Below are 12,880 nucleotides of genomic sequence, written 5' to 3' on the forward strand. Positions count from 1 at the left end.
ACACACTGGGGGGCGGGGGGGAGGAGAACATTAAACAAAAAAAAGTCTTGATGTGGAGTCATCAGAACCAGTTCACTACACTGTCCACACTGTACTCTCACAGTGGTTCCCAACCTTCCTATTGCCGCGACCCGTGGATACAGTTCCTCGTGTTGTGGTGACCCCCAACCATAAAATTATTTTTGTTGCTACTTCATCACTGTAATGTTGCTACTGTTATGCATCGTCATGTCAATATCTGATATGCAGGGTGTGTTTTTCGCTTCGGAGCAGGGCTGTGTCCGACCCACCACCTTGCAGTCAGGCTCGGGAGCCCAAGACCTGCCAACAGGGCGGCTTTGCTGCTCGCAGCGCGACCTTGGGCTCTAACTTTTCATGTCTTCTCCTCCAGCTTCCCCACCGGCGAAAGGACCAAAAAGCGCTACCCAACGCGCACAATGGACAAAACCAAAAACAAACCAACAGTCAGACGCGCGGACGGTTGCTAAGGCAATACGGTACGCACTGGACCGGCGAAGTACTGACTGGGGACAAAGTGCTCCGTCCGTAGGCTCAAGTCCCTTGACCCAAGTCCCCGTCCAGGGAACAAAACGGCCTCCCCTCCAGAAAGGGGCACGTCCTGCATTGCCCCTGCGGAGCGAAGGTCACCCTAAGCCTGCGTTCGGGCCAGTGCTCCCCAGGGCCTGCTTCCTTCCTGCTCCGGCAGACCGGAGACCAGGGCCGGCAGACCTCCCCGGCCGGCCCTTGGGGGCTCCCGGGAAGGCGGGGTGGGACGCAGTGCCCAGTCAAGGACAAGGGGGAAATGAGTCTCCTGGGCCAAAGCAAAGTTTTCTCAAGAAATAACTTCCTGAGGCCATGGCACCTCAACCTTCGCACCCAAACACGTCCTCACCTTCTATCTGGAGTCGCCGAGGGCACTCGGCAGAACTGTCTGCACCGCACCGACCCCCTTAGACGCCCGGTTGCTTATTCAATATGGCAGCCTCGGCGACCTCCGTCAGCCGAGCCTGGAGAACGGGAAGCCAGGAGGGACTAGAAACCTCAGCTGCGCCAATTTACCCCCCCCCCCCCCGCTCAGGTTCAGTTCGGCAATTTCCGTCAATTTGACAGACAGGCGGGAGGAGGGCGTGGCTTGCCAGGTGGAGGCGGGGATTGGAGGCCCGGACCTGCAGTTCCGCCGGAAGTGCCCGGGAGGCTGAGGCCGACCCTCTTCGGTCATCTCCGGTGCTTCAAGGGGCGGTTCCTGTGATCTTCAGGGAGGGGGGGCGCGCCGAGGGACTCATTTAAGAAATGCCCTTTCTATTAGTTTATATCCCAACACAAAGAAAGACCCCCGGAAAATCTGTGGGCCGTTCAAGCCAGAGCCCCGGTTTTTATGTTGAGGAACGAGAAGGTTAACGTACTTTGACCTTTAACCTTGGCGGCGGAGGGAAACGCCTCCGTCTCTATATAAGGAGTTTTCCGGCTTTTGGCGGCCCTTTTTCCCCTCTTAGCGCTCGCTGGCCGTAGCCCGCGTCCCGCTTCCCTCTGCTGCCGCCCAGCTCCCGGGTCAGCCGACGCCATGGGCTTTGGAGACCTCAGAAGCCCGTCGGGCCTCCAGGTGCTCAACAACTACCTGGCGGACAAGAGCTACATCGAGGGGTGAGCGGAGCGCGGGGCGGGCCGGGTGCGCCGGGGACCACGTGGCGCGGCCTCCCCACGCCGGGGACAGGCAGCCGGGCCGCGGCCCTCCTCGGGGAGGGGCTCAGGGGGAAGAGGGTCCAAAAGCTGCTTTTATATTTTTTTATTTCCTAGCCCTTGCTGGATGTCACCCAGCTTTTTCCGCGTCTTTGCTCAGTGAATGTAAGCCCGTCGGTCTGTCATAAAGACCGCAGCCTCTGAGGTCTAGCAAGTGTCAGGCATCGCCCAGGCTCCCCAGAACAGGTGGTTCCTTCCCTTAAGGAGCCCGTTTGCCTACAACTCGGACGCCGCCCGGGCGGCCCGGTGCCGGGGGAGATGCCCCCGATGAGCTGACGGGCCGGCGCCTGTCCCGCCGCGGCCGGGCCCGGGAGCTGTGTGTCATGCCCTCTGCCCTCGCAGGTACGTGCCGTCCCAGGCAGACGTGGCCGTGTTCGAAGCCGTGTCCGGCCCGCCGCCCGCCGACCTGTGCCATGCGCTGCGCTGGTACAATCACATCAAGTCCTACGAGAAGGAGAAGGCCAGGTAAAGCCGCCTGTGTGCGCCTGGAGCGTTAGGTGTTCACGGGGCGGGGCGGACCCCGGCGCCTGGCCTTACGCTGGGGCGTGGCCAGCTCACTTCCTCGGTGACTTTAGGAAGAGGCTGCAGCCCTGCGTGCGCCTGGGTAGCCCGTGGACGCAGCAGTTCAGCTTCTCCCCACGCTGCCCTGCCCAGGTGCCCCCGGGGGGCGGGGGACCCTCTCTGGGGCGAGAGGGTGGCTCCTGGGGTCGGGCCTGGGCCATTCTTGTGAATTCTCCTCCCGTTCTCCCTTCCTGTCTGAATTCAGGAGGTTACATCCGAACCTCCGCCGGCCAGGGTGGAAGTTTGGGGACGTGGGCTCCAGTGTGAACTGAGCACACTTAATGGAACCTCAAAACAGAAACACTTGTCCTGAGAGCGGAAACCAGCGGTTCTCAACCTGTGGGTCGCGGCCCCCTTGGGGGTCGAACGACCCTTTCACAGGGGTCGCCTGAGACCATCGGAAAACACATATAATTACATATTGTTTTCGTGATGAGTCACTATGCTTTCATTATGTCCCATTTGTAACAATGAAAATACATCCTGCATGTCAGATATTTACATGATGATTCTTAACAGTAGCAACATTACAGTTATGAAGTAGCAACGAAAATTATTTTGTGGTTGGGGGTCATCACAACACGAGGAGCTGTATGAAAGGGTCGGGGCATGAGGAAGGTGGAGAACCGCTGGGTAAACGCTGGTGAGTATGGCATGTGCGGCCTCACACGCGACCAGTGTCTGTTGGGAGAGGAGTTAGAGCTCAGGAAGCACTTAGCCTGGGAGCGTTCAGTGGGTCCTGCTGGTAAATAAGGATGAGAGCAAGGCCTCCTGTGTTTTCTGAAAAAAGAACTTGTATCCCCCATATAGTTACACTTAATTATTATTATTATTATGTTAAGCCTGCCTGGAGTGAAGAAAGCTTTGGGCAAGTACGGCCCTGCTAACGTGGAAGACACCACGGGAAGCGGAGCTGCCGACAGCAAAGACGACGACGACGACATTGACCTCTTCGGGTCTGACGACGAGGAGGTATGATGCGCGGAAGCACAGGCTCGGTAGCCTCCTTGCCTGGATTTGAATCCTGGCTTCACTGTGTCGCCGGCTTTTAACAAAATTCTCGCTGGTTACGTGATGAATAAAATCAAATCACCATCTTTCGGCTGAACGTAAGCTCATGATGGATTTGCTTTTTTTCTGATAAAGCTGGTATTTGTTGTGATGGCCTCCCTATCTCTAACCTGAGGAACAACCAACTTTGTGAAATCTATTAAATTTTTTCTTTACAGGAAAGCGAAGAAGCAAAGAGGCTAAGAGAAGAACGCCTTGCACAGTATGAATCAAAGAAAGCCAAAAGTAGGTCGTTTTATAATTGTTTGTCTTCATTTCATAATAGTATGAATACACTTCTTCAAAGATTAATCCCCAAAGTAATTTCCTCGTTTACTGACTATAAGTCAGTATTTCAGAACTTTCTGTAGAACTTCCACAGCTACTGGTCTGCAGCTGTTCTCATGGTGGCAGTTGTGGCATTCCTCTGTGGGAAAGAAATTGTGACACGATTAAACACCTCTTTCTTAGCAAAACAGAAAGGGGGCATGTGTGTGACAAACAGATGTATCCCACAGTTTTGTGTGGCTAAGGAGATGATTTTGAAAATCAAGACTTATTATGGTCCAGCCGGCGTGGCTCCGTGGTTGAGCATTGACCTATGAACCAGGAGGTCATGATTTGATTCCCAGTCAGGACACATGCCCAGGTTGCAGGCTCAATCCCCAGTTTGGGACGTGCAGGAGGCAGCCGATCAATGGTTCTCTCTCATTAAGGATGTTTCTACCTCTCTCTCCCTCTCCCTTCCTCTCTGAAATAAATAAAAATATATTTAAAAAAGAGATTTGTGTCTGGACTAGGGTAAAAAAGACATAATTAATGCTGTTTCTTTTTTTTTTTAGAACCTGCACTTGTTGCCAAGTCTTCCATCTTATTAGATGTGAAACCTTGGGATGATGAGACAGACATGGCAAAACTAGAGGAGTGTGTCAGGAGCATTCAGGCAGACGGCCTGGTCTGGGGCTCTTGTGAGTTCAGCCTTTCTTAATTGAAATTGGCATCAGAAATTTACATAATTTCAACCTTTGCCGACGAACAGAACTTCTCTAAGATTTTTCTTAATGTTCTTTTCAGCTAAACTGGTTCCAGTGGGGTACGGAATTAAAAAGCTTCAAATACAGTGTGTAGTGGAAGACGATAAAGTTGGAACAGACATGCTGGAGGAGCAGATCACTGCTTTTGAGGACTATGTGCAGTCCATGGACGTGGCTGCTTTCAACAAGATCTAAAGTCCATCCTGAATCCGTGCCCTTAAATAAAAGCTTGAAAGAGAACCCTTGGTCTTGACTCTAATAGGAGGGTGGTACGGTTGTCCCTTATGAGGCTGGGGTGCTGAGCCCCCATGCCGCCGGAAGTTTGTGTTTAACTTGGTTCTTTTTTCTTTTTCATTTTTATATGTATATATATATGATTTTAGAGAAACATCAACATGAAAGAGAAACATTGATCAGCTGCCCCACACTCTGATGGGATGGATCCCACGATCCAGGTATGTGGCCTGACCTGGAATCAAACAATGCTCAACTCACTAAGTCACACTGGCCAGGGCTAATGTTCTTCATACTTAAGTTCCTAGTATTCCTAGGGGATTGGTCCCAGGGCTCCCTTGGATACTTAAGTTCCTTATGAAATGGTGTAAGACAAGGCATGCTTTTGGCCTCCTGTATCCACAGATGCAAAACCCAGAGGAACAGAAGACTTTTAGATTCTGCATGTAAGTAGACCCACACAGTTCAAGCTCATGTTTACGGTTCACTATATTCATTCCATTTTGAGAAATTCAGTGACTATAATTCATAATATAAATTTGGATCAGCATTAGTCCAAAAAAAGAGAGAAACTACCTGTTACATACACTATATAGGTAGGTGTTGCGTAGATTTTTATAAACTGATTTAAATGGACCTAATTTCAGTATAATTTCTGTACTCATTAGTGATGGCTTAAATTTTCATATTTGATTTATTTTTAAGAGAAATCGGGAGCTAAAAATTTCAGTTGTGGAAATTTTGGGTTAAGAAATTAGCCCCAGCCAGGTCGGCGTGGCTCGGTTCAGCTATGACAAATGAACCAGGAGGTCCTGGTTTGATAATCGTCAGGGTACATGCCCAGGTTGCAGGCTTAATCCCCAGATGGGCATGCAGGAGGCAGCCAATGAATGATTTTCTCTCATCATTAATCTCCCTTCCTCTCTGAATTAAATATTAAAAAAAAAAAAAAATTAGCCCCAGCCCTAGCCAATTTGGCCCGGTGAGAACGTCGGCCCTTGTCTAGAGTCTGATTCTGGTCAAGGGCACGAACCTCAGTTACAGGATAGATCCCCTTACCTCCAGGGTGAGTTCATTGAATCGATGTTTCTCTCTGTCTCTCCCCAGACTTGTTCAAAAGTCTGGCTTGGGGGTTGCGGTGGGTAGTGACTAAGGACGTTTATTTTTTGGAAATCTGAGTGAACCTATTGGGCTAGGACTTCATACGCAGGTTAGTGCTGCAGGGAATGTACTGAGATGAAGGCATTATGTTAGGTGATTGTCCAATTCTGGTAACAGTTAACATCTTGGTTAATTTGGGATGTATGTAACATTTGATTTTTTTTTTTTTACAGTTTTTGAAAGTAGAGCTTGGAATTGCTGCTCTCTAAAGTCTGTAGACCAGTGGTTCTCAACCTTGGCTGCACATTAGAATCACCTGGAAATCTTTTTAAAATCCTGATTTCTGGGCCTCATCCTCCGGAAATTCTGTTTCTTTGTTACTAATGTTGTGGCCCCACCCCATAACAAAGAAACAGATTTTCCGGAGGATGAGGCCCAGAAATCAGGATTTTAAAAAGATTCCCAGGTGATTCTAATGTGCAGCCAAGGTTGAGAACCACTGTAGACCAAAGAGATTAAATTATTTGAAGTCAAAAGTTTCCTAGCAGACCCAGACAATGCTGTTCTTTTCCTCCCTCTCAATCTGGTTTTATGTGTGACTAACATGAGTATGGAAAATCGTTTAAGTTCTAGAGAAAAATTAATTGGCCATGTACATACTGATGATTGAAATCATCTTCACTAAGCAATTAAGTCCAACAGACCCACTCTAAAATCACGGGGCAGGCAAGGGGACGGGAAGAGATTACCCAAAGAAACCATGGACACAGTGAAGGCTTGGGGGGAGTAGAGGAGGGGATTAATGGGAGCGGAAGGGGACATCTGTAATACTTTAAACAATAAAGATAAGAAGCTGAAGCCTAGATTGTATTCTCTTTTCACCCTTCCATTTTTTTTGCCCCAGTCCTTTTCCCTGCCTGCCTCCAGTGCTCAAGAGTGAACTGCTTGTACCATTTTCTGGGGAATCTGATCATACCTGAGACGGTATTTGGGCTGGAGAATGGCCCTGGGGTTTAGTTTAGCTTAATCGTGTGCTCTGTTCTGCAGGTGTGGTGAGAGGTGCCTTTAATGCAATTGCACAGAGCCCCAGGCTCCTGGGGGACCCCTGGGGAGCCCGTTGGAGTTAGAACTGATGGAGAAGTGGGAGGGAGGATCATTTGGGGTCTATTTGGCACCTTTGGTGATGGGATTAGGAATCTATTTGGTGTAAGGAACTTCAACTTCCTTGCACATCTCCCTTCATCTAAGTTGGCAAAACCGCACCCTGGTTAAATCCACTTTGCTGTCTCCTGCATACGTGCACTCGTACAGCTGAACTTGGGGAAGCACAGCCACGTCCGCCACCGGAATCCTCTCAATTCGTGAATTAAATTCCAAGTGGGCTTCAGTGCTGCCGGGGATCAGACCACCTCACGTTTCCTGAGGCTTTGTCTTCAAACCTCCTCCACAGGCACCCTGAGTTTCCCCACAGATCAGCTCTTGCCTAGTCAATATTCGCACCCCTTTACCCAAGACAACCACTGGGTGAAGACAGACACATACTTCTGCGTGCTCTGTGAGTGGAATCAGCCAGTATGCACTCGAGTCGGCTTCTTTTGTTCAACATAATGAACCTAATCCATAGTCCTGTATGTGTTAATAGTTTATTACTTTTTCTGTCTGAGTAAGTAGTTCCTGTGTGACCATGTCACATGTATGTAACTTGCCTGTTAATGGACATTCAGATTATTTCCAATTGGGGGATTATGTTTGTATAGATTTAAAAAAATAAAATAACTGGACACATTTTCAGGTTGTCAGTATCATGAGAGCCAGCAGAGGGCAGTCTTTCATTTTCTGGAGACACATCCTATGGATCCTGGAAATGCTGCTATGGAGATATGTATTAGTAACTAGTGAATAGCAGCTAAAAAACAATTTAGTCATTGACATATTCAGGGGATTGGTACTAAATAGCTTGACCAAAACATTAAGTTTTAACAAATAGTAATGATAAACTAATGATCGAAAATTTGGTTAAAAGTAAAAGGAATTTAAAAATTTAGAATAGTGAGTTGAAGCCACAGCTGTCTTGTAAATCTTAAAAAGATAACAGATGAAATGTGACCAAAATCTGACTCCACAGCCTTGAATGAGAAATATATTTAATAGTATCTTTTAATTTCATATTTTACAAAATAGATAATACATTATCATAGTTCAAAATTCAAGAGGTTATATATGAAATTGCCCATCTTCTAGGCCTCCCATTCACTTCCATAAAAGCAACCAACATTACCAGGTTCTTAGGTCTTTCCAGTGCTAGGCGAGGCAAACTCGTTTGGACTAACTGCAGCATACAACCCAAACCGTGTGTACTTTGCATTTTGTCCATAGAAATAGGTATCTTGGAGTTCATCTGTATCTTGGATATTCATGTCAGTACATAAAAATCATCTCCATTTTTAAGTTACATAACCCATTGTTTCATATCTTATGTAACCAGGCTATTTATTAGATTTTTAAATTGCTTTCAATTTTTTTGATATTTATGAGCAATGCTCACATTTGCATGTGAGCCAGGATACTGAATGAACTGTTTTTGAACCCATTATTTCAGTGGGCCTAAGTATATGTAGACAAAGAGATTTTTTTTTCCTGTTTGTCTTTGGAGTGGAAGACAGGAAAAATTAGAGGTCACCTCTTTTTGCATGCCCCATAGGTGATTACAATAACAAGTCGTGTTATTGTTATCAGCATCCCCAGTGCAGGGCTGGGTACAGTGTGGGAGGGCATTAAACATGATTCACTCAGCATCACTGTTAAGCTGCTATAAAAATACAAAGAATTGAAGAAAATTACTATGGGGAGGTGGTTCAAACACATAACAATTTTAAAAAGTATAAAAGTCATTTTGTGATTAAGCAAGCAATCCAAAAGTTCAGAAAGTCAGGGAAAGCTAGAATTAAGAAAACATTTTTAGAGAAATTGGGGCTTAAACTGGATAGACTTTGATCAGTTTGTGAAAAAAGAGAAAGAATGTTCGAGAGAGAGTGAATGTTCCAGGAGGGTGTGAAAGGCAGAATGATAGATAGACATCTGGGAGGCAATTCAACCAGTTTGGCTGTGTTTTGCAGTGTGTGGAATTATATAGGGTGGGGCCAGGTTGTAGAGGCATTTGTATTAGACGCTGGCTCATTCACGGGGAGCCAGAGAATGACAAAATAAAGGCAGAGCTTTGATCCGGACATGGTGTGGATGGAAGCAGATACATAAGAGGACTGTTATAATCCTAACGTAAATGGGAATGACTGCATGTGGCATATATACTCAGTGAAATATTCTAGCTTAATAGAATTACTTTTAAAAATAATGGACACTATAGCAACATGGAAAATGCTGGATTTTTCATTGACTATTTTTATCAAAGATAAGCTTATAGACAAAGATCCAAATACAAAAAGAATTGCATTTGTGTTTTGAGACATATGTATAATCTCCCCTCGCACGCCACCCCCCCCCCGCCCCCGCAAAAAAAAAAAAAAAAAAAAAAAGACAAATACAATTTGGCAATGGCAATTATTGTCCTTAGGATAAAAAGGTTAAACAAAATACACGCCTCATATACATTGTCTAATTTGAACTTCATAATAACCCGAGGAGATAAACAAGGCAGACACTGTTATCACCATTTATAGATTAGAGGGAGTACTGAAAGACGACTTGCCTGATTACTCATCTAGTGAGAGGTCTTCAGAGTCCACTAATGTGTTGGTAATAGAATGGGGACAGTTCCTCATCCCTGCTTTTATACAATTTAATCCCATTTCATCAGTGTAACCCTTGCTTCGTACCCTCAGGGAGAGTGAGAAGGTTTCACTTAAGGGTAAACTTAAATTGGAAATGGAGACTGGTAAACAGACATCCTCTCATTGCATGCCCTGTGTGATAATAGTTGCATTCAGGAAATATCCCAAATGAGTCTATCGTTTGGAATTTCATTGGCCTGAATAGTTTTCAGGAAAGTAAAAATCAAAGGAAGTGTCCATAGACTTATAAATATTCATTGCCCATATGTAAGCATAGTGAAGAACTATGGATTGCTCTTCACGCCTGACATCAATTCCGAATCTCCCATCTTCACTTTGTCCCTATAAAATGGGACTATTGTCTTTTCTGAACACAGCCCCGTGTTTTCCAATCTCTGCACATTTGCTCTTGCTGTGCCATCCATCTAAAATAGCCTCTTTCCTCACCGCACTTTGTCAAATGGTAGTCATTTTTCAAAATGCACTTCAACTACCTCTTGCAAGAGGTCTTCTTTAAAAAAAATTCTGTTCCTTCCTGCCCCTTGCAGCCTCCCAGCACATTATTCTTTTGCAGTACTTATAAACTGTCTTGTTTTAAAGTTGTCTGTGTAGTTGCCTGATTCTTCCTATGAAATTTTGATGTTCATTCAAGAGGAGAGGAGGAAGGGATCTAACATTTCCTAAGCAAGTTCCAATGTCAGAACATGCCAGGAATCTCACTAAGGATAATACTAGCTAATCTAGCTAATTTTTATCGGGAATTTATAGGGCTAAGTACCACTTTAAGTGCTTTTAGGTGAAGCCCTGTAAATACCTGCATCAACTCATTTAATTTTCCCAATAGCCTTATGTGGCAGATACTATTGTTATACCCATTTCACAGATAAGGAAAACTCAGGTCTAGAAATATGAATTACTTTAGCCAAGCTCCCAGTGCTAGGATGTGTTGGAGCCATAATCCAAATCTAGATATTCAGCCTCCGGAGGCCTTGGGACTTGCCCTAGAGCTATTCCTAAGAGTTTCCTATCACTGAGGAGGCAGGTCTGTCTCAATAAGTCTGTGCTCAAGTCCCTGAGCTTCCTGGGATTCTTTACCCTCCTGCCAACTAGGCACTGAGCTCCCTCGCTTCCTCTCCAAATTGCTGCAATGCCTGTCCAGCCTCCCACTTCTGTCTTTTTAGTCATTCATCCTACTCTTGGCTATTAGACCCCTAGTAAGCCTCATTGACCAGATTCCAACCACCAGGGAGGAGGTTTGGAGTACCCAGTCCTCGGTCTAAGTGTGGGTCCTTCTATTTTCCTCCTTGGATCTTCCCTCAGACTGAGAATAAAAAATTATTCTGCTGGAAAGTACCTGTACTGGTTATTGCTTTCTCCTAGTGAGTCCCAATCAACATTCCCACTGGCAGCTATTTTAAAAGCTACTAAACAGGGGAATTCTTAGCCTGGGGCCTAAGGCCTCCCTGATATTTTATTTAAAAGCATTTTTCTGTAGAAAGAACCCATAACTTTCATTAGATTCTTAAATGAATTCCTCTAAGACCTTTGTAAACCTTCCTTAAAGCATTTTTCTTTTTGGAAGCTCCACTCCTCACATCAAATATTGAAACATATTGAAATCCATGTTAAATATATTTTTAGATAATTATTAAATACTTCCTTTGACCAAGTGACATGAAGGTATATTTTATAGACATGTAATTAAGTATTTGTTTTTACTTTTTCAGTCTTCTTGTTGTATTCTAGATCCAATAATGTTTTTTAAGATCTCAAATATCGTCATAGGCCCTTGCAGAGCTCACAAGCCTGCAACACTGTACCCATTGAACCAAATTCGATAAATGGCTCTGCGTGGGCTCCTAACCCACTAAGGTTAGAAAGCACCGCCTTGAAATGTAACTTCCAGAATACCACCTGCTCCATTGATTTCCTTCTGCTCTTGGCTGCTTAATCCCTTTCCTACTCCTCAACTTTCTTTCTCCCATATCCTTGAGTCTCCATTTGCTCAAAAAAGGATGAGACTAATAATTTTTTTTTTTCTTGGATCCTCCAGCTTCTCTCCTGATCCTGGGAACCCAGGACCTGTCCCTCAAGGGTCAAAGGGAACCCAGAGTGGAAAATCTCAAACCCTGGTGGTGGAGGGGTCAAGGGTAAAGGCTGCACAAAGAGCCTTTCTCTCCCGGCCTTTCCTTAATCTACACTGCATAGGGCAGAAACCATGAATTTGGGAATGATAAGTTGAGGACAGGCTGAGCTATGCCACACATTTTGGTGGGATAATTTCCAAAGCCAGACCTAATTGTTCCATGGGGCTAACAATAAAGAACACAGCCAATAAATGACCTGATATTAGCATTTCCAAAACGAAGAGATGAAATAAAAAAGGATGTGAAGGGGGATAAGGACACGTAAGTAATACCTTAATAAAGAGTTTAAAAGGGTGTTAAATCAAGAAATAACATAGCCCCCCTAATAACTTTCAAAATAAAATTGAGAAATTATATATAATTAAGCATATTTTTAAATTTGCAGTGAATAGCAGAATTTATACTCATAAAAGATGAGGATGTCAGCAGGGACAAAAGATAGGAGCAGAATCTTTAGGGAACCTCAAAGGCAAGGACATAGAATTCCAATGTTTCTTTACCTAGATGCCATTTCTTTTCCTGGCTCTCCTATGGCCCTTATTACTATCTGCCTTGTTCTGTGATTGTTTTTATGCAACTTAAATCTCACTCTCTAAACTGTATGGTACTTGGCATTCTCAATGTCTATATACCATGGTTCTGGTATCTCTTCAATACCCACCGATTTGCTAAAGGAATAAATGAAAACAGGGCAGAATATTATTACAGTCTATAAGGCAACAGATTTTCATCTGACTTAAAGGTTGCTTTATTGGTGCCTATATAAAGATCATTATAGAAATAAAAGGCTTATATCTGCTTTAACCAATAAAATAATAGTACAAGGGAAGTGATACTGTGTTTGTGCAGGGCACAGCTTTTAGGAAGACTGGAAATGTCCACCTTGGTTTCTCAGAGCTCTAAATTGCCATTTAAGAAGTCTGGCTACCCTGAGGTGCCATGTGGGAGCAGCTGTGTGAAGAAGGGAGAGGGAGAAAAGAGAGGCGAGAGTGGGGGTAGGAGGGGAGAGAGGTTGAAGGGAGGGCAGGGATGGGGAGAGAAGAGGGAAGGGAAGAGAGCTGCTCAGCCAGCCTCCAGCTGTTGGAAACCTCAGCCATTTGGGTATTCCCAGTCCAGCTGAGGCTCCAGACACTGTGAAGCAGAGAGGACCCTCTCTTCTGTGCTTTGTTTGAATTCCTGGCTCTGAATTGTGAGATGTAATACTACTAAATTGTTGTTTAAAGCAACT

The 12,880-nt window shown here is 45.1% G+C and overlaps 2 protein-coding genes across 4 annotated transcripts in view; one reads left to right on the forward strand and one right to left on the reverse strand.

The window, feature by feature from the left end:
* Positions 1-999, reverse strand: part of NDUFS1 (NADH:ubiquinone oxidoreductase core subunit S1) — a 28,037-nt gene extending 27,038 nt beyond the window's left edge. The window contains exon 1 of the mRNA XM_081095487.1: positions 893-999. The gene's annotated coding sequence lies outside the window, so the exon portion shown is untranslated. The remainder of the gene's footprint in view (positions 1-892) is intronic.
* EEF1B2 (eukaryotic translation elongation factor 1 beta 2) overlaps positions 1-4,622 on the forward strand; it is a 60,505-nt gene extending 55,883 nt beyond the window's left edge. For 2 of the 3 annotated variants that reach the window (XM_081095489.1, XM_081095490.1), the window contains 7 exons: positions 392-497; positions 1,494-1,641; positions 2,080-2,202; positions 3,141-3,270; positions 3,528-3,594; positions 4,191-4,316; positions 4,423-4,622. In XM_081095489.1, the coding sequence (XP_080951615.1) occupies positions 1,562-1,641; positions 2,080-2,202; positions 3,141-3,270; positions 3,528-3,594; positions 4,191-4,316; positions 4,423-4,577 (681 nt within the window). In that variant the 5' untranslated portion in view covers positions 392-497; positions 1,494-1,561 and the 3' untranslated portion in view covers positions 4,578-4,622. Of the gene's footprint in view, positions 1-391; positions 498-785; positions 1,642-2,079; positions 2,203-3,140; positions 3,271-3,527; positions 3,595-4,190; positions 4,317-4,422 lie in introns of those variants that run through there. The other variant, XM_081095488.1, reaches the window with a different exon arrangement.
* Positions 4,623-12,880: the final 8,258 nt, after the last annotated feature.

Source organism: Myotis nattereri (assembly GCF_964212035.1).
Source record: "Myotis nattereri genome assembly, chromosome: 7".
Classification (NCBI taxonomy): Eukaryota; Metazoa; Chordata; class Mammalia; order Chiroptera; family Vespertilionidae; genus Myotis; species Myotis nattereri.